Source organism: Pecten maximus, chromosome 6, assembly GCF_902652985.1.
Source record: "Pecten maximus chromosome 6, xPecMax1.1, whole genome shotgun sequence".
Classification (NCBI taxonomy): Eukaryota; Metazoa; Mollusca; class Bivalvia; order Pectinida; family Pectinidae; genus Pecten; species Pecten maximus.
This window is the reverse complement of record NC_047020.1, coordinates 13,574,965-13,598,443: the sequence shown is the minus strand read 5'-3', so window position 1 is coordinate 13,598,443 and position 23,479 is coordinate 13,574,965. Positions and strand designations below refer to the sequence as shown.

Here is a 23,479-nt window from a genome sequence, read left to right as displayed (position 1 = left end):
AATCTCCGTCTGGGAACAAAATAGCGAATCATTTATCAAAACCATGTGTCAAGATGGTGTCAGATAGAGATTAGATATATAAAGATAGGTAAATATGTATTGATTTAAACTGTTTCATAGTTAAAAGCATACTTTAATCGCACAATCAAACTGCCATGTGTTTATTCAATTATTCACTTCATCAAAGTTGACATATATTTTTGTCCATAGAATACATACATACAGAGATCAAGTTTATTAACACGTAACAATTGAAGCATTTTATTGGTATGAAATCTAATATGCTCTCTAAATGGACAGTTTTCATAAAAACCAAGAAAATGTATTCTTCGTTTTCCTCTGAAAATGTTTTAAATTTTTGGTAATTCGATGATTCATTCCTCTCAATCATACGACATTTATCTGATAAAATATGCAATAACTACGGTCTGTAACCTTTACGTGATCTCAAGATTTCGTACACAGCTTTATGTCAACATCTTAGGATTTAAAGCATAATTACACCGATCCTATGTCAAAGTTCCGTTATCATTACATGTGCGAATATCGATATTGAGAAGCAATTCTAGCCGCAATAGATTTTGATTGATAGGGTCGTCTCGCCTGCTGATAATGAAAATGGATTGGACTGCGTCTGTCTGAATACCGTTATAACCACAAATAAGATAGAGGCAGGCCCTTGGGGGATCTTCTTACTTTGGCATTACATTGAATACGTCATCGTAGATTTTACGTATGTTATAAATCGCAGCAGCTTGAAATACATTATCTCATTTCAATCTCATTGTATCCTTAGGTATAGCTGATTGGTTCATTTTATATGATATGAATGCGAACTGTGAAGATCAAATGGTAAATTAAGGAGGCGGCTGGTTAAAAGACTTTGAAATATATGTGTACATTTCTTATGACGTCACAAGCACCAAAATGTCTAGCGCAAGAACAGAGATATTAATACAACACAATAATTAAACACTTTCTCACAAAACATTCAATTAACGTCCGAATACATTTGTTGAAAGTGATAATGTATAATATTAGCACAGTAGATTGACGGAAGCAATTAACTTTTAGAAGGTGTTTGAATTGGACACGCAAAGGTCCACCGCATTGTATACCGGACAATGAAACGGACTGACACTGTAGCCGTTGAGCTGTGTGTGCGATAGGCGAAAACACAAAATATACAATCACTGTTTAGAAGCGATAATTGTATCTATCATTTATTTTTATTTCATAGTATTCCTTTCTAAACGAAACTGTTTAATTTGAAATGGTATTTCAGACTTTATAATATGTCAACACAACGCCTTACAGACCGCTGATAAATAAAACAAGCCTATCGGGTCTCACCGGGCAACCCTCGCCTTGTCACTTGGTTTACGTCGTCCTCTGTCATTATATACGAGCTTACAATGCTGTGCTCGCAAACACTAGTGGGATATAGATATGAAGTACGTAGGAATTACTGGGGATATCACACGTGCAAATCATAACAACTGATTAGAAACATTGACTGCCTTAAGGTTAGGATCGAATAACTACTGTTACAAAATTGGTTACCCTCATGCAGTGGTAGTGGAAAATACGACGTTCATTGAAATGGATTTTTGTCGCTGAAAATATTATATTCGTCACTGTAATTTGTGTTCGTTATGAATAGTTTTAGATGTGTTGTGTTTGGAGTACGAGTGAAATAAGATGATATGGATGAAAAACAGAAAGTATCAACAATCACAGAGGAACTGCCTCATATTATAGAAGGGACAGATATTCCACAGGTACAAAATGTACTCGTGGACAATGAAGAAATCACCGAAATTGCTAATGATGAAAAACAGACTGATGATATCATTGTGAACTCAATACAAATTCCCCATTTACAAGACCCAGAAAAACAAAAGGATGTACTTGAAAAGGAAAACGAGGAAACTCCTGAATTTGTCGTGCGTCTTGGTACATCGCTCACAAGAAAAGATGCGGACATTAGGGCACGAACCTTGCTGAAGGAACTAGCTGTGAGATCTGCATCACCTAATCCGAAGTCTTCAGTGTTATATTTGGGGTCAAAGCCGCGGTCAAGACGGACCAGTGTCCAACGGGATCGGGAGAGGTCTCTAAGAAACATGTCAAGAGCTCTAGGGAAGATGTTACGATCGAGGAGAAGACAAAGTCAGGGAAGTATGTCCGACTCAATAGCAGAAAATACACCACCTGAGCCCGCAGAAAAGGTATTAAAACAGTTATTCAAATATTGATTAACTAGACAACCTTTTTCTCAATAAAACATGGAAAACATAATTCCTAAATAAATACAATTATTGACCTCAGAAATATTTCCAAATAAATTTAAACGTTTAGCACTTTATATGGAGCACATAATTCTGCAATAAACAAATAATTATCAGTTGTCTTATCATATTGTATTGTTATATTATCTTGTTATAGTTTAAAAGGTTATGTCACATATAAAGGGATAAGCAAATCATTTACACAATATGCAAACTTCAACAATTTCAGAGAGATCAAAACTACACATAATTTGCCATATTTTTATCTGTATGTATAGTTTCATATGTAAGATTACAGTAAAATGTTCAATAGTCTGAAATTAAATCATACCGAATATTTCAACATTCGCAATATGAATGTATGAATTTAATTTCTAGTAAAAGGTCTATAAGGAAGAATTGATGGAATTGATTATGTCTTTAGTGTGACAGGTTTATGTGCATTACATGTACTCCATAACTACGACTGTGCGATAAGCTTAAATCAATGATTAATCTGGAGGACAGGAGCAAAGGTTTACCGAGTCCCTACTGGGAACTGTTTACATAATCCCGTTGTATCCACCTAATCTCCCCCTGTAGAAGGCTGTTTGACGAACAAGGAAATTAAACACAATGTAGCGAATGACGTGTTTACATCTCAAGACGAATAATATGTTAATAATCCAATCACCACCGTCTCAGCAACGATGTTTACATTGTAGTTACCTATAAATAGATACAATCACTACTGTCTTTATACAAATATTAACGTCTTAATAATTAACCTATTACCAATCACAATTTACATGTGTGTGTTACACGTACTACCTTCGTACAGAGAAACATTTAGTGATAATACTTAAATATGTAACATCTGAATCGTGAATTAATATATCCCTTACATCGGCTATCGGAAGTCAGCAAATAAGGGTAATACAGTAGACATACATCTGTACATTACCAAACAATGTTTTTAATTACTTCAGGTAGACGCCAGAAACGGCTTAATTATCATAATCAGGCGACGTATTTGTGTAATTATATAATAAGGCGACTTATTTGTTAACTAACATTACCTTGGTAAGGTGACTTATTTGTGTAATTATTCTATCATGATAAGGCGACTTATTTGTTGACTTACACTATCATGATAAGGCGACATCTTTGTTGAATTATACTATCATAATAAGGCGACTTATTTGTGTAATTATACTGTAATGATAAGGCGACTTATTTGTTGAATATACTAATCATGATAAGGCGACCTATTTGTTGAATTATACTATAATAATAAGGCGACCTATTTGTTGAATATACTATCATAATAAGGTAACTTATTTGTTGAATTATACTATCATAATAAGGTGACTTATTTGTTGAATTATACTATCATAATAAGGCAACTTATTTGTTGAATTACACTATCATAATAAGGCAATTTATATGTTAAATTTTACTATCATGATAAGGCGGCCTATTTGTTGAATATACTATCATAATAAGGCGACTTATTTGTTGAATTAAACTTCCATAATAAGGCGATTTATATGTTAAATTGTACTGTAATGATAAGGCGACTTATTTGTTGAATATACTAAAACAATAAGGCGACTTAATTGTTGAATTATACTATCATAATAAGGCGACTTATTTGTTGAATTATAATATCATGATAAGGCGACTTATTTGTTGACTTTCACTATCATAATAAGGCGATTTATATGTTAAATTTTACTATCATGATAAGGCGACTTATTTGTTGAATATACTATCATAATAAGGTGACTTATTTGTTGAATTATACTATCATAATAAGGTGACTTATTTGTTGAATTATACTATCATCATAAGGCGACTTATTTGTTGAATTACACTATCATAATAAGGCGATTTATATGTTAAATTTTACTGTAATGATAAGGCGACTTATTTGTTGACTATGCTGAAATAATAAGGCTACTTATTTGTTGTATATACTATCATAATAAGGTGACTTATTTGTTGAATTATACTATCATGATAAGGCGACTTATTTCTTGACTTACACTATCATGATAAGGCGATTTATATGTAAAAATTTTACTATCATGATAAGCGACTTTCATGTTGTCATATACTATCATGATTAGCCGACTTTTCCGAACTATCTTGGCAAAAATAAGTGATCAAAAAGTATGCCTCCATAGTCTTCATCTCAATAATTAACCAGTTTCAAACGTTGTCTGATTTATGAAAAAAAACGTTTCACTTGCAATTTATATCTGCAAGGATTTGTCTAATAAGAGCCTCCTTAGCGACCATCTTTAAATATCATTAATCTCTCAAGAATTACTACTGAAAAAAGAAACATAGTCTATTTTAAAGTATAATATATATATATATAAGTGACATTGTAGCAATGCAATAGAATGGACCAATATTTAATGAAAACACTTGTTAACTTGATATATTTTATTATTTGCAAGCCCTTTATGAAGTTCAGAAGGATTGCTCGAACTGTCCGACTTTTGGCACGAATACTGCTAACACTGAAAAGGTATATGTATACGTATGAAGTATGTCTAATAATACGCTAAATGATGTATGGTGACTGATACAATGCTGTAATAGGTGTTTGATGAACTAACAAGTGATTTGACACAATGTATTTGTAAATGTAGACAATGTAAGCGAGATAACATGACTTGTGAAGTGGTTTATCGTCTATCCATTAGTATGCTTTTATGCCCATATGTTTTTATTGTCTGAGTAAGAAATCTATCAAATCCTTCATTAAGTGATATTCTATAATAACGATATCTATCGACTGGGTTTTAATATATGATCAGTGATGAGATTTTACCTGTAATGTGATATCTATTCTTATTGTGGAGTTCTCTGAGTTGTTGACAGACGGACAAACGGACGGGCGTATACTACTTATACCCTGGTAGTCTTATAAATCAGCCATCATGGTGGCTAAGCTATCAGATACCAGAATGACGTTACAGTTGTATCACCCCTTTTATTGGGGAAGAAATCCTAGTGTGGTTCGGTGTTTACTGTTACCTAGTTTGTGTCCGTCCTTTATGAGGGAAAACTTACAAACTCCAATTTATAACTGTCATAAGATTTGATAAAATGTAATCAAGCACATTCTGATTTTAATTACCTGTTTAAGATACTCTGATCTTGATTCGGTTTCATTTTTGTCGTGAGGACTGATTATGGATACTAGGTTTGATATATTACCAACTTTTCAGCATCATATTATATCGTACTCTTCTTTATGTGTGAACAGTTATGTACGTGAGCCTGATAGAAGTGAGTGGTCCTTTATGGAGATGTATCTACATGTTCGAGATGATCTTCATAAAAAGGTCGCATTCAACCCGCACAGTTATGTCAAAGTAGAACCGGTGAGCTTCCTTAAATTGTTACTTCAATAGCAATAAAAACCGGATCAGAGTGACACTGACACCTTGAATACATGGATATTGCTTTGTTTATTTACTTATTCATGTATTCATTTATTTAGTTATCTATTTGTGAGAATGTTTGCTGGTAAAAACAAACTATACAGAACAGTTTGTTCATGTATATATCGTAACATTCATCTTGAGTTTTAATTTATCCACACAGAAAAGAGACAGATTGAAAAGGTTACTTTCCATTCCCAAAGGGACACGGACGCTTGATGATGTTAAAATGGTATGGAAATTATACTAAATTATGTATCATTGTGTCTGCCAAAGATGTAATTTCTTAAGTTGAATGATACATCATAATTTCTTAATTCAATAACAATATGTATATGTATATATATATGTATAAACGTCACAACTCAAAAGCGAAATGATTTAAGGTACAAGGTGCAAGTTGTATCATAAAGTTTCTGAAAAAGGTATTTTCCTTTAAACGTGTTATATTAGTACCATACAGATGTTTAGGAGACCACGATTTTAACCACGGGCAAGTGTCGTCAAGATTAATGTGATTTTTTTGTCACTTCTTGCATATTTTGATTGTCACAATTCTTAGTTCATATGTTGCATAATCCCAACAGGATCAGTTTAAACAATGTCTTGCTTATAAGCCATTGTTATTAGGCTTACTTGAAAAAAAAATACTTTTAATCACTTGTGTGTTGAATTATATATTCCAAACTCATTTGTTGACAGATCCTCAGCCTGATGCGTGATAACACATCTTTCAAAGACTATCCTGCTCACACCCAGATACACCTAGCAATGTGCATGGAATATCAAACGTGAGTTTCATTGTCTTACGTTGTGTATCTGAGGAAATGATAAAATTATTTACTTTTACCATATGCAGTTCCTTTTAGGGAATGCATTGTTGATACTTCTGTGATTATTTGTGGTCCTTTTTCCCTTCAGATACGAGGCACGCCGGGTAATATTGAGACAGGGTCACATTCCATCCGCATTTTATATAATGTTGTCAGGAGCGGCCATTGTCAATACACAGGATCTTAATCCTTGCACTGGAAAAAAATTCTTCCGGACTGTTCATGAAATTGTATCAGGGGACATATTTGGGGTAGGTAGTCTGTGTCTTTTTTCAGTAATATAACAGTAATAACAGGAATAACATATTGGTGGTATGAAATGCAATCATGTAATAATAGTACACATGTATTGCAGAAAGGGTCGTATTGGTAGCGATAGACGTTTCCAAACTGTACTTCATACACATATGCATTTCATATTGTACCGATAGAGCGTCAACTTCATTAGTGCTAAACAGAAAATAATTATTCAATCCATTGCTGACATACGCAGGCTGATTGATAAGTTGTGAGCCTCGTATTGAAGGAGGTACTCAAGGATGTTCTTCTTAAGTCCTACTATTCTCTGACTATGTAGGGCCGTGTACACAAGGACTGGTCTGATTTGGTTAGTTTATATTGACGAGGTAGCACTCTAAAGTAAACAAGACAAGCGATTTTTGCAAAAGAGACAAAATCGGTTCATGTTAAGTTTAGAGTAAAAGAGTCTGTCATTTCCATGACTGCCATTCACGATTGTGGTATTAAATTGATTGAGCATTCGTCTTATACACCTGATCTCGCTCCATCAAATTTCATCTTTTTCCAAAATTGAAAACAGCTATCTCAGGCACCATTACCTTAACCCTAACATGCAGCGGGTGACTTTCTGAACAGCCAAGAAAAGGAGTTCTATAAAAGTGGCATTGAGGCCCTTAAGGTAAACACCGCTGGCAAAAGTGTTAAGATACTGAAGGGGATTATGTTGAAAAGTAATACAATGTGTCCGGCAAAATTTAAATCCTTCAATAAGAGGCTCACAACTTATTAATCAGCCCTCGTATTTAAGCCATATTATACGGATGCTTTGAAGAGTATTCTTAATTTTACATCGTATACGTTATTTTCAACAAATTATCGTTTTGTTGTTTTTAAAGTTAGAAATATTTAAAATACATCATTTGTATATGTAATCATTTGAGAAAAAAATACTAATTATCGTAACCTTCGCCCTTTTGGTATCAATCTTTTGGCATCGAAAAAGACACGTGCTTATCAATATCGCATAGGTAAAAGTCTTCAACCGAGAAAAAGAATGCTACCCACGCCGTACTCAATATTCTAGGTATCTCGTGTTTTGTAGGAAATAGCATTACTCGAAAGCGGCAGACGTACAGCCACTGTTATATGCAAGACTCCATGTGAACTACTGGTTGTTCAGAAGGAGGTTTGTAGAACAATTTTCGGAAATATGTCCCTTACAAACAGCGATTGAAACCTTTGTTTGTGAGCTTTCGAAAATGTCCGCTTCTTTAGTCATGCAAAGAGTCCAAATGGCAGAGTCTTGACGACCGTTGACTATCCGTCGATGGGACGAAAATATGGAGTAATCTGTCAAAATATCGAAACCCATTTTCATTCCAATAAAACTGTAATAATGCCGGCAGTCTGTAGAACATATATTGAGAACTGTACATAAGATAAATGTATATTGTCATCATCTTATCTAATATTTTACCCTTCAAGTTATTGCATACTACCAAAATTTAAGAACGAATTCCAAAGTTTGTGTTTTAGTTTTTCAGGGATAATGTAAAGATATAAATATTTAACTATGTTCTACGTGAATATTGTTTATTTTCACAGGATTTTGATACAATAATCAAAGTTCCACTTATGCGAGAAAAAGTAGAGCATATCAACTTTTGCAGGTAAGACTACTTAGTGACATATCATGTACAAAAACAGTACATACATGTACCAAAGTATGTCGTCCAAAAAGGGACAATTTCATTGGTTTAATGACTCCATTTTCCTACTACAATATGATTTAATGTGTAAAATAATTTCCCCAATTAGGAAAGGTTAACGATACCAAAATAGTATCCGTCCTAACTTTTATTCTGCTTTTTAATTATATTGTTACTTATATCTTGTTTCATCATCTTTGCTACAGAGATTTGCCCCTTTTCAAGGATTTCCCTTGTGAGGTATTCTCCGACCATACGACTGGATTCTTCTATCAGTATTTCAGGTATGTCAGTTTTTATTGGATATTTTATTATTTTAATACAATGTGTGTTAGTAACATTATTGCGATACCGACGATTATTACATCAGTCAACATTAGCATTGCGTTCCATAGGACCATAACACTATTTGCTTAAACATATATAGCCTTTATGTTTTCCTCAATAGAACATGAATGGTGATACTAAAATGATGATTATTTCAGAAAAGGTGATGTTATAGTCAAAGACAGTAGAGAGAGCAAGTTTATCATCGTCGTGGCAGAGGTTAGTCGACACACAGGCATTATGCCGTTACCATCTCCTTCTTCATAATCCATGCTATATGACAAAACAACAAGATCTCAGACATACCTTTTACCTGTCTCCATAAAAGATATAGATACTGATCTTGTAATGATACAACATTGCTTATCAATTTACTTTTCCTTGAAATCATTTGTCCCTGTCATTTTTCTCATTACTTGTTAGTTCTAAATAATGTGATCAGTCGACATATCGATATAAAACTTTTGCCAGCGTTTGATTACTAATGAGTTGGTAGGAAACGGCTTGGTCGAAACGATTGTTAGGATGCAGTAATTATTTACAGAGTAATGAAATTACTGATTCTTTCCTAATTAAGAAATTAATTGATGCTGCATTATGTTGAAAAAAATACATTTTATTTGAAAGATACTTTTTTATTGTTCTTATTAAAAAAGACTTCTTTTCTATATCATTTCTTTTGCAATTTAAGGGGGCGTGTATGATGCTAAGTGACGTCATAGAAACAGAAGCAGATCGCACGCACGGTCCGATGTTCGAAAAACATATGGAGAATGCATTCCCTTTGTACACAGAAATGAAAAAAATCCGGGTCAAAGCCAGACGCCAAAGTCAGTGTTGTCTTTGCTCTAACTCCAATTACTATGTAATATGGTCTACTTCCGCAAGTGTTTTTTTTAGATATATCAACGACGTTAATTTCAATATGTTTTATGTACATTCTTTTGTGTACAAGTTTGTAATTTGGGCCTATTTGTGACAAAAAAGAATAATACTAATGATTTCCTTTTTCTCCACAGAAACTGACGAATCTAGCGATACGTCACTTGGTGTACGGCTTCTCACAGGGACGCTTGATTCTTATAAACAGGCGGCGAAGACAAACGTAAGTAAGAGAGGAAATTAATATATAAATCTTGGTCGATTCAATGTGGGTTTCAACGGTGTCTTAGACAATAGAGCATAATTATTTATATTGTCCGATATATGAAGCAATATAATCTATTTTACTTATTTAAGTCTTTATGATGCTGCATTGCCTTAATATTTGGTATAGAGACGATGTCGTTATCTTAAAATCAGAATTTAATATGTTTCCTCATCCAGCCATGTATAGCAATATATCCACAAATATAGAATCATATAAGGGTGAATGTTGATATTAAACTAAAGTTACCTACGAATTATTGATAGAAAAAAATGTTTTATTGCTTAAGGAGTTTCTTTAAATATCCATATCCATGTGTCGTCAGAGTTTTCTGATAATATTGGTACTTCTGGAAACCATATTTACTGATCTTTCGCTGCTAGCAAATGGGCGATTTTTTTAATAATTATCATTTGTGACGATCGTGCTAATTCAAATTTATGATTAAAACCAAATCCATTGTAAGGGAGATAATCCCTATGAATGTAAAATAATTCGCATGCGAAATTGAATACAAGGTTTATTTTCCATAACAAAACAATACTAACATACAAGGTAGGTTATGTAGTATTACCCGTATGGTATCATTCGAAATAAAAAAAAGAATAATATATGGCAGTTTATGATGTATATATTTACAATCGAATCATGTCTATAACTATATGTTTCTGTTTAGCAGTTTTTATCTAATTCTAGCTAAGCCGGATGGGAAGAAGGAAATCCCGACATCACTTACTCACGAGAAGTAACACTCTGGGGTCATTTGAACGATCAGAAAAAGAGCGAAAGACAAGCGTGGTATGTAGTTTAGATGTGAATTAATATTACGACTGAGCCTACTTTTACATCCATTTAAATCAAGTTACTCAACTATGCAGTTAGTGTTCTAAGAGATGGTTCGTATTACGATGACTTTCGGAGTGTTTAGAGAGGAATTGTCCAACTGTGCACACAGTGTTATAAGGGATGGGTTTTATCCTACTCCCCAGTCAGTATATAAGAAGAGAGAATGCTTAACTATCCAATTTCCCAACCTTCTTCGTGGTTAAACCTTGACAGTAACGGAGCTGAGTGTACATAAACCTATACAAACATCAAAATGATAACAGTTTTATCATGTTAAATGTTCTTGCAGGTTAACGAGGATACGACGCCATTGTGGCCAGATAGAGTGAGAGGTCATACCCATCCCAATGGCTTCCGACACTCTGCGGGTAACGAGTTGAAAGCTATGATTTAACAGTGAAACATATATTAACATGTTCTTGAACTATGTGCCAACTGTACAGGTTGTTTGCTAAGAATGCATATTTTACATTGTGTATCATTATGATTGTGTCATTGATTGTAAACTTATATTTACTATTAGTTGATATGAACAAGCTACGAGATGAGCGAACAAATTTAAACAATCGACCTCGATAGTGTGATATGTATATTATGATATGTTTGATCTCTTTCTTCCCCAACAGACGTTCACAGACAAACATTACAGACAAATAATCAGCGAACCCATGCACGGTCAGCAACCGCCAACAGCAAGTTCAGCGAGATACAGATGGTCAGCTATTGTCAATATATTTTTCCATTTAACGTTTGCTTTGATAAGAAGCTCGATATCGGTAGACAGCATTAAATATACTTAGAATTATCTGAAACGTGGAATTTGTATATAAGTGGAATGTTTAATATACAGATGCATATCTCTTAACAATCCTGAAGCAGATATATTTTAAATATTCGTATATTTAACGCGCGTTGAATGTGCCTTTCGTTTGAATCTTATCAAAGGAGCATTACTGTTCTCCTTTGGAAGGCTGCTGATTTAGTTGATGTTATTTCCGAGGAAATATCTAGTCGATGATTGTATTTATAAGTATGCTCCTAAGCAAGAGTCGTCGGTGTACTGCTTTTGCAGATAGGATTATTTCTATTGTTGAACCTGGGACATTGTCCTGTGGTATCGTTGATGTTGCTCATGTTACAACCTTGAATTTCCCGCTTTGTATCTAGATGTTTGTCCAATATCTACTTTGGTGTTTTTCTTTGTTACAATTTATCCTTGGTGGTATGATCCGTTACAGATAGCCGACAGCAACATGCCACCACCATCACAACATCACCATCACACAGAACCGCGTGTACTACACGCTCAAATTTCTGAACTGAAATCAGGCTCCATATTTGTAAGTTGTCCGTTCCAACATCACTTGGATAAATATCAAAAGCAATTAAGTCTTCTTATTTCCATTTTCGACATGAATGGATTTAGTAATGTTCCGACGTACACACCTTATATAATTTAGACAGGGAGCTTAAATTGGTAATATTTTGTTTCTTCCTAGGGGTTGGAGGCTCTCATTTCCCGCCCTTCTACGACCTTAAGCCTTGTCAGTGACGGAGCTGAGTGTATTTTCATTTCTAAAAGGCTGTTTTTGAAAGAGGCTAATATTAAAGTGCTTCGTATTGTTACCGACCTGGTATGTATACATTTACATGAACTAATTCAAGTCATGCCTGTCATCGTGTTATGTTCAATAACATATCACGTTGTCTAGCATGTTTAAAAGGAGTAACAGCCACATTACCTGCGTTCGCGCAATAAATGTAAAGAATAAAATAAGTTATTTTTTAACGCGAGAACTTAACTTAATTTCAATTTTATGGCAGGTACACAACCATCCATGTCACGACTACATCAAGGAGCAGGTTTATACATACCGGAAATGGAGAAAATACAAGATGGATACAGTGCTAGATGTAGTTGACAGACATCGCAGTATGGAGCTCGCAATCGTAGGAGGAACACCTGACAAAAAGTTCCCCGTACCCGGTGAAGCTTATAACTAATATTTTGTATACAATTCAGCTGTATTTAATCTTTTAGATATTATATACTGTAAACGGACATATCTAGCTGTAATCTTTACAGTTTCTGACATATTGTTTTCTGTGGCAAGTCCTGTAGGTGCGTCAATTTATCATCTCGCTAAAATGTGAGTGTGTAAAAATATAAACGACTAGAAGATGGACGCCATGTCACATATCAAACAACTTACAAGATATCCCTAGCTGGGTTGTGCTCTACGACGTTATATGCAATACATTTTACTAAAATGAAAGTATTTTCTAAAAAGAAGAGAGTATTGATAATACGGCAATTGAAAATGACGACCAACAATGATATACATGTAAATTACTTGTGAATTCCAGGAACATACCTTAGATGTAATCATTCAGAACGGTCATTTGTTATTGGTCGGTGTTATTGACAGCACATGAAAATATCAATTATGTGACCCGTCAAACCTCTGACAATATATCGATTTAATAGATTAAATTTTTGTCAATCGAGAAACGAGTAAAGATATAATCAAGGGCATCATTGAGATATAAAAACGATGTACTTTATTTTCAAGAACTGGCTTTTATGTTATATATTTAAACTTTGTTTCAAATGATGATAAACTAAATAAACACTTTAATGAAATGAAAATGTCAATGTTTTCCCTTGTATTTGACAGTATTACTTTTCTTTCAAATATTTATTATAACATCATTTCCATATGTATAGGCATGTTTATTATTTGAATAACACTGGTCCACTTCCAACGTCAATGTTATTACTGATAGGTACAGTAGTGAAATGAAGCTACTTTTCCGGTGATAATACACTTCTATTAGTGATAACACACCGTTATATTTCCTGTATGATGTCATTTTACTGATCCGATACTGTTCTGTTTCCTGTATTATGTTGTATTACTGATCCGATACTGTTCTGTTTCCTGTATGGCGATACGATACTGTTCTGTTTCCTGTATGATGTCATTTTACTGATCCGATACTGTTCTGTTTCCTGTATTATGTTGTATTACTGATCCGATACTGTTCTGTTTCCTGTATGGCGATACGATACTGTTCTGTTTCCTGTATGATGATACGACACTGTTCTGTTTACTGTATTATGTTGTATTACTGATCCGATACTGTTCTGTTTACTGTATTATGTTGTATTACTGAAACGATACTGTTCTGTTTACTGTATTATGTTATATTACTGATACGACACTGTCCTGTTGATACGACACTGTTCTGTTGATACGACACTGTTCTGTTTCCTGTATGTTATATTACTGATACGACACTGTTCTGTTTCCTGTATGGCGATACGACACTGTTCTGTTTCCTGTATGATGATACGACACTGTTCTGTTTCCTGTATGGCAATACGACACTGTTCTGTTTCCTGTATGGCGATACGACACTGTTCTGTTTCCTGTATGGTGATACGACACTGTTCTGTTTCCTGTATGGTAATACGATACTGTTCTGTTTCCTGTATGATGATACGATACTGTTCTGTTTCCTGTATGTTATATTACTGATACGACACTGTTCTGTTTACTGTATTATGTTGTATTACTGATCCGATACTGTTCTGTTTACTGTATTATGTTATATTACTGATCCGATACTGTTCTGTTTCCTGTATGGTGATACGACACTGTTCTGTTTCCTGTATGGTGATACGACACTGTTCTGTTTCCTGTATGGCGATACGATACTGTTCTGTTTCCTGTATGGTAATACGACACTGTTCTGTTTCCTGTATGGTGATACGATACTGTTCTGTTTCCTGTATGTTATATTACTGATACGATACTGTTCTGTTTCCTGTATGGTAATACGACACTGTTCTGTTTCCTGTATGGTGATACGACACTGTTCTGTTTACTGTATTATGTTATATTACTGATCCGATACTGTTCTGTTTCCTGTATGGTGATACGACACTGTTCTGTTTCCTGTATGGTAATACGACACTGTTCTGTTTCCCGTATGGTAATACGACACTGTTCTGTTTCCTGTATGGCGATACGATACTGTTCTGTTTCCTGTATGGTAATACGATACTGTTCTGTTTCCTGTATGGTGATACGATACTGTTCTGTTTCCTGTATGGTGATACGACACTGTTCTGTTTCCTGTATGGTAATACGATACTGTTCTGTTTCCTGTATGTTATATTACTGATACGACACTGTTCTGTTTCCTGTATGGCGATACGATACTGTTCTGTTTCCTGTATGGTGATACGACACTGTTCTGTTTCCTGTATGGTAATACGATACTGTTCTGTTTCCTGTATGGTAATACGATACTGTTCTGTTTCCTGTATGTTATATTACTGATACGACACTGTTCTGTTTCCTGTATGGCGATACGATACTGTTCTGTTTCCTGTATGGCGATACGATACTGTTCTGTTTCCTGTATGGCGATACGATACTGTTCTGTTTCCTGTATGGTGATACGACACTGTTCTGTTTCCTGTATGGTAATACGATACTGTTCTGTTTCCTGTATGGTGATACGATACTGTTCTGTTTCCTGTATGTTATATTACTGATACGATACTGTTCTGTTTCCTGTATGTTATATTACTGATACGACACTGTTCTGTTTCCTGTATGGTGATACGATACTGTTCTGTTTCCTGTATGGCGATACGACACTATTCTGTTTCCTGTATGTTAAATTACTGATACGACACTGTTCTGTTTCCTGTATGGTAATACGATACTGTTCTGTTTCCTGTATGGCGATACGATACTGTTCTGTTTCCTGTATGGTGATACGATACTGTTCTGTTTCCTGTATGGCGAAACGACACTGTTCTGTTTCCTGTATGGTAATACGACACTGTTCTGTTTCCTGTATGGTGATACGATACTGTTCTGTTTCCTGTATGGCGAAACGACACTGTTCTGTTTCCTGTATGGTAATACGACACTGTTCTGTTTCCTGTATGGCGATACGATACTGTTCTGTTTCCTGTATGGTGATACGACACTGTTCTGTTTCCTGTATGGTAATACGATACTGTTCTGTTTCTTGTATGTTATATTACTGATACGACACTGTTCTGTTTCCTGTATGGTGATACGATACTGTTCTGTTTCCTGTATGATGATACGACACTGTTCTGTTTCCTGTATGGTAATACGATACTGTTCTGTTTCTTGTATGTTATATTACTGATACGACACTGTTCTGTTTCCTGTATGGTGATACGATACTGTTCTGTTTCCTGTATGGCGATACGATACTGTTCTGTTTCCTGTATGGTAATACGATACTGTTCTGTTTCTTGTATGTTATATTACTGATACGACACTGTTCTGTTTCCTGTATGGTGATACGACACTGTTCTGTTTCCTGTATGGTGATACGATACAGTTCTGTTTCCTGTATGGTGATACGACACTGTTCTGTTACCTGTATGATGATACGACACTGTTCTGTTTCCTGTATGGTGATACGACACTGTTCTGTTGATACGACACTGTTCTGTTCCCTGTATGGTGATACGATACAGTTCTGTTCCCTGTATGGTGATACGATACTGTTCTGTTTCCTGTATGGTGATACGATACTGTTCTGTTTCCTGTATGGTGATACGATACAGTTCTGTTCCCTGTATGGTGATACGATACAGTTCTGTTCCCTGTATGGTGATACGACACTGTTCTGTTACCTGTATGATGATACGACACTGTTCTGTTTCCTGTATGGTGATACGATACTGTTCTGTTTCCTGTATGGTGTTACGATACTGTTCTGTTTCCTGTATGGCGATACGATACTGTTCTGTTTCCTGTATGGCGATACGATACTGTTCTGTTTCCTGTATGGCGATACGACACTGTTCTGTTTCCTGTATGGTGATACGACACTGTTCTGTTGATACGACACTGTTCTGTTTCCTGTATGGTAATACGACACTGTTCTGTTGATACGATACTGTTCTGTTTCCTGTATGGCGATACGACACTGTTCTGTTTCCTGTATGGTGATACGATACTGTTCTGTTTCCTGTATGGTAATACGACACTGTTCTGTTTCCTGTATGGTAATACGATACTGTTCTGTTTCCTGTATGGTAATACGACACTGTTCTGTTTCCTGTATGGTAATACGATACTGTTCTGTTTCCTGTATGGTAATACGATACTGTTCTGTTTCCTGTATGATGATACGATACTGTTCTGTTTCCTGTATGTTATATTACTGATACGATACTGTTCTGTTTCCTGTATGTTATATTACTGATACGACACTGTTCTGTTTCCTGTATGGTAATACGATACTGTTCTGTTTCCTGTATGGTGATACGACACTGTTCTGTTTCCTGTATGGCGATACGATACTGTTCTGTTTCCTGTATGGTGATACGATACTGTTCTGTTTCCTGTATGGCGATACGATACTGTTCTGTTTCCTGTATGGTGATACGACACTGTTCTGTTTCCTGTATGGTAATACGATACTGTTCTGTTTCCTGTATGTTATATTACTGATACGATACTGTTCTGTTTCCTGTATGGTAATACGATACTGTTCTGTTTCCTGTATGGCGATACGATACTGTTCTGTTTCCTGTATGGTGATACGATACTGTTCTGTTTCCTGTATGGCGATACGATACTGTTCTGTTGATACGATACTGTTCTGTTGATACGATACTGTTCTGTTTCCTGTATGGTGATACGACACTGTTCTGTTTCCTGTATGGCAATACGACACTGTTCTGTTTCCTGTATGTTATATTACTGATACGATACTGTTCTGTTTCCTGTATGGCGATACGACACTGTTCTGTTTCCTGTATGATGTTATATTACTGATATGAAACTGTTCTGTTTCCTGTATGGTGATACGACACTGTTCTGTTTCCTGTATGGCGATACGACACTGTTCTGTTTCCTGTATGGCGATACGACACTGTTCCGTTTCCTGTATGGCGATACGATACTGTTCTGTTTCCTGTATGGTGATACGACACTGTTCTGTTTCCTGTATGGTGATACGATACTGTTCTGTTTCCTGTATGGTGATACGACACTGTTCTGTTTCCTGTATGGTAATACGATACTGTTCTGTTTCCTGTATGGTGATACGACACTGTTCTGTTTCCTGTATGGTGATACGATACTGTTCTGTTTCCTGTATGGCGATACGATACTGTTCTGTTTCCTGTATGGTGATATGATACTGTTCTGTTTCCTGTATGGCGATACGACACTGTTCTGTTTCCTGTATGGTAATACGATACTGTTCTGTTTCCTGTATGGCGATACGACACTGTTCTGTTTCCTGTATGGTAATACGATACTGTTCTGTTTCCTGTATGGTGATACGATACTGTTCTGTTTCCTGTATGGTAATACGATACTGTTCTGTTTCCTGTATGGCGATACGACACTGTTCTGTTTCCTGTATGGTAATACGATACTGTTCTGTTTCCTGTATGGTGATACGATACTGTTCTGTTTCCTGTATGGTGATACGATACTGTTCTGTTTCCTGTATGGTGATACGACACTGTCCTGTTGATACGATACTGTTCTGTTTCCTGTATGGTGATACGACACTGTTCTGTTTCCTGTATGGCAATACGACACTGTTCTGTTTCCTGTATGTTATATTACTGATACGATACTGTTCTGTTTCCTGTATGGTGATACGACACTGTTCTGTTTCCTGTATGATGTTATATTACTGATATGATACTGTTCTGTTTCCTGTATGGTAATGCGATACTGTTCTGTTTCCTGTATGGCGAAACGACACTGTTCTGTTTCCTGTATGGCGATACGATACTGTTCTGTTTCCTGTATGGCGAAACGACACTGTGCTGTTTCCTGTATGTTATATTACTGATACGACACTGTTCTGTTTCCTGTATGACGATACGACACTGTTCTGTTTCCTGTATGACGATACGATACTGTTCTGTTTCCTGTATGGCGAAACGACACTGTTCTGTTTCCTGTATGACGATACGACACTGTTCTGTTTCCTGTATGGCGATACGATACTGTTCTGTTTCCTGTATGGCGAAACGACACTGTTCTGTTTCCTGTATGTTATATTACTGATACGACACTGTTCTGTTTCCTGTATGACGATACGACACTGTTCTGTTTCCTGTATGGCGTTACGATACTGTTCTGTTTCCTGTATGGCGAAACGACACTGTTCTGTTTCCTGTTTGTTATATTACTGATACGACACTGTTCTGTTTCCTGTATGACGATACGACACTGTTCTGTTTCCTGTATGGCGATACGATACTGTTCTGTTTCCTGTATGGCGAAACGACACTGTTCTGTTTCCTGTATGTTATATTACTGATACGACACTGTTCTGTTTCCTGTATGACGATACGACACTGTTCTGTTTCCTGTATGACGATACGACACTGTTCTGTTTCCTGTATGTTATATTACTGATACGATACTGTTCTGTTTCCTGTATGATGTTATATTACTGATACGATACTGTTCTGTTTCCCGTATGTTATATATATTACTGATACGATACTGTTCTGTTTCCTGTATGTTATATTACTGATACGATATTGTTCTGTTTCCTATATGGCAATACGACACTGTTCTGTTTCCTGTATGTTATATTACTGATACGATACTGTTCTGTTTACTGTATGGTAATACGACACTGTTCTGTTTCCTGTATGGTAATACGATACTGTTCTGTTTACTGTATGGCGAAACGACACTGTTCTGTTTCCTGTATGGTGATACGACACTGTCCTGTTTCCTGTATGTTATATTACTGATCCGATACTGTTCTGTTTCCTGTATTATGTTATATTACTGATACGATACTGTTCTGTTTACTGTATTATGTTGTATTACTGAAACGATACTGTTCTGTTTCCTGTATGGTGATACGACACTGTTCTGTTTCCTGTATGTTATATTACTGATACGATACTGTTCTGTTTCCTGTATTATGTTGTATTACTGATCCGATACTGTTCTGTTTCCTATATGGCAATACGACACTGTTCTGTTTCCTGTATGTTATATTACTGATACGATACTGTTCTGTTTCCTGTATTATGTTGTATTACTGATCCGATACTCTTCTGTTTACTGTATGGCGAAACGACACTGTTCTGTTTCCTGTATGGTGATACGATACTGTTCTGTTTCCTGTATGTTATATTACTGATATGATACTGTTCTGTTTCCTGTATGGTAATACGATACTGTTCTGTTGATACGATACTGTTCTGTTTCCTGTATGGTGATACGATACTGTTCTGTTTCCTGTATGACGATACGACACTGTTCTGTTTCCTGTATGGTAATACGATACTGTTCTGTTTCCTGTATGGCGATACGATACTGTTCTGTTTCCTGTATGGTGATACGATACTGTTCTGTTCCCTGTATGGCGATACGATACTGTTCTGTTTCCTGTATGGTGATACGATACTGTTCTGTTTCCTGTATGGTAATACGATACTGTTCTGTTTCCTGTATGTTATATTACTGATACGATACTGTTCTGTTTCCTGTATTATGTTATATTACTGATACGATACTGTTCTGTTTCCTGTATGGTAATACGATACTGTTCTGTTTCCTGTATGTTATATTACTGATACGATACTGTTCTGTTTCCTGTATGGTAATACGACACTGTTCTGTTTCCTGTATGGTGAAACGACACTGTTCTGTTTCCTTATGATGAACACAAACACAAACTCAAAGTTCTTTATTGTTCGAATGCATTAATAAATGATAAATACATTGTTATTATGTGAGTCTTGGTCGTCTGTTAATGTGGTTGTTGGGATTTCCCTGTTGTTTAAATAAAAGCAAAAGTTATCTGAGATCTGTGGATGTATATTTGATATTTAGATACATATGACAAAAGATTTAACTAGATATGATAGTTTGATATAGTTTTATAATGTGTGAATATGGATGGGATTGCAAAGAGCTTCCGAGCATATACCACAACGTCTATAAAGACGGACGAAATACTTCCCAAATCGGAAACGATCAGATAACACCATATACTGACGGGGAAACCAACACAAAGGTGAGAACGACCGATATCGCAGAGGCAATAGCATATGAAAAGGTTTATACAACATTACAGCCGATAGCTACTTTTAAATTTAGAAAGATTTGATAGGTAAGAAACATTATTTTAATGAGGTCATACCACAAACACAATTGGATAAAAACAATACTAGGCATTGATTATGGATGTATAAGCAATGTAACAAGTAGGGAAAATTTTACGCCAAGCACAACTTAACCGTGACTTATCAGATGACAGTCAGATCCTTCAAACCATAACCTTTATGAATATTGATGTATATATTTTTTAACTTACAAATGAACCTACCTCCACAACATGACTTGCACTTCGGACATGAACAAGCAGCAGAGCACTTGCATTGTCCTGTTATACAGGTATATCCGGTCTCGCATGCATCCGTGCAGACAGGCGTAGAGGTCACGGCTAATGAGGGATAAAAGAAAAGAAATCTATCACATAGATTATGGTGATGGAAAAATATCACGTAATTAATACTATAGCAAGGCTGATATAAAGGTGCAGATATAAATGGGTATTCAGAAATTTAGATATGATTGTATATATTAGGTGAATTCTAAAATTCATACGAGTATTTAGATATAAAGATTGGATGTGTGTATACCAGATGAATTCTAAGAATCACACGGGTATATACTGGGTGAATTTTAAGATACGTACGAGTATCTAGATATATAAATATGATGTGTGTATACCAGGTGAGTATTAAGATAAACACGGGTATTTAGATATATAGATAGGATGTATATATACCAGGTGAATTATGAGATACGTACGAGTATTTAGATATATAGATATGTGTGTATATCAGGTGAGTATTAAGATAAACACGGGTATTTAGATATTTAGATCTGACGTGTAAATACTAGGTGAATTCTAAGATACTTACGAGTATTTAGATATATAGATAGGATGTATATATATCAGGTGAATTCTAAGATACTTACGAGTATTTAGATATATAGATAGGATGTACATATATCAGGTGAATTCTAAGATATACACAGGTATACAGATATATAGATATGATATGTGTATACAGTAAATATAAGACAAGAAATCAAAAATAATTTAATCTCATTAAACAGTAATAAATTGACTATAACATCCTCTCAGTACCTGCGCAACAGCCCCTTATATCCTGTTGACATTCCGGACTACGGTTAACCGTCGTACATTTGCATTGGCCGTTACAGCAGCTCCCATCATCCAACTGTTTCTTTTGTCCATTATCTGACAAAATATATCATATCATATCAATGTATTATTCTTCGTCTGGTTATCTATATTGGAATTACTATTTCCGCTTTCGTGTCTTAATTCTGTAAATAATATCGCTGTCATCATTAAATCATATCCTACGTACATGTATTTGACTTTTTTATGCTTGCGAAAATGAATTTATTACATTTTACGGACTTATAATGACAGAAATACAACAGATTAAGTCGGCTTGACCATAACAATTTGACGTACCTTCCAATTTTTGATTTCCAGGAGAACGTTCAGTACGCGGCCACCAACACGTCTTATAACCAAAGCATCCAGATGTCTTTCTGCTATGGCGTTTAAAATTTCAATACACCAGTGAAGACAATCTAAACACTGTCGATACAGAGCTACAATAACTGTCTATATACTGACAGCAAACGCCTTTAGCATTTAAATCTAATTGGTGTCCATTTGAAGAAGTATTTCACCCTACAGGCGTCAAATACTGCATTACATGCAGGACACCATCAGAGCACTCTAACTTTAAATGAGCTTGAATTAATAGAAAGGCTGATATTCTGTTTATGTAGTAACAGTTCATATAACGTTGTTGTACTATATGTTTACTCTAAGAGAACGTTGACACGAGTTAAAATGTCGGGAAATGTAGATTAACTAATTGAGATTAGACCTATTGAATATCAAACTCGATGGTAAATTACTTGTTTTGTTAGTATGACGGAAGACGTAAATTTACAACGAAACTGTGACAGAGACAAACTATGTATATAATTGTAAGCGATGTATATATGTACAACACCACGTCAATGTCTCAGTCTACTGCATTGCACGGGCGCGGAAATAAATGAGTTGCTCCATAAGGGTATTTAATCGTGGTACATACATGTATTTGTAGTGTACCCCGTTAGGCTTAAATCAGGTATGAAACGTTTAACCTGGTACTCCTCAGGGTAAACCAGGTATCAAACGTTTAACCTGGTACTCCTCAGGGTAAACCATGTATCAAACGTTTAACCTGGTACTCCTCCAGGGTAAACCAGGTATCAAACATTTAACCTGGTACTCCTCCAGGGTAAACCAGGTATCAAACGTTTAACCTGGTACTCCTCCAGGGTAAACCAGGTATCAAACGTTTAACCTGGTACTCCTCCAGGGTAAACCAGGTATCAAACGTTTAACCTGGTACTCCTCAGGGTAAACCAGGTATCAAACGTTTAACCTGGTACTCCTCCAGGGTAAACCAGGTATCAAACATTTAACCTGGTACTCCTCCAGGGTAAACCAGGTATCAAACGTTTAACCTGGTACTCCT

General features: G+C 35.5%; 1 protein-coding gene across 2 annotated transcripts; it reads left to right on the top strand.

Annotated features, from left to right (window-relative positions):
- The first annotated feature begins 1,355 nt into the window (after nt 1-1,355).
- LOC117329021 lies at nt 1,356-13,483 on the top strand. 2 transcript variants are annotated; one of them, XM_033886701.1, is made up of 18 exons: nt 1,356-2,231; nt 4,739-4,809; nt 5,554-5,671; nt 5,895-5,963; nt 6,434-6,522; nt 6,653-6,815; nt 7,907-7,990; nt 8,410-8,474; nt 8,720-8,797; nt 8,999-9,059; nt 9,532-9,670; nt 9,860-9,945; nt 10,684-10,785; nt 11,123-11,201; nt 11,460-11,548; nt 12,072-12,173; nt 12,333-12,467; nt 12,658-13,483. In XM_033886701.1, the coding sequence occupies exons 1-18, from the start codon at nt 1,707-1,709 to the stop codon at nt 12,835-12,837; spliced, it is 2,235 nt and encodes a 744-aa protein (XP_033742592.1). In that variant the 5' UTR covers nt 1,356-1,706; the 3' UTR covers nt 12,838-13,483. The 2 variants fall into 2 exon arrangements, with proteins under 2 accessions (XP_033742592.1, XP_033742593.1); XM_033886702.1 differs by lacking the exon at nt 7,907-7,990.
- Nucleotides 13,484-23,479: the final 9,996 nt, after the last annotated feature.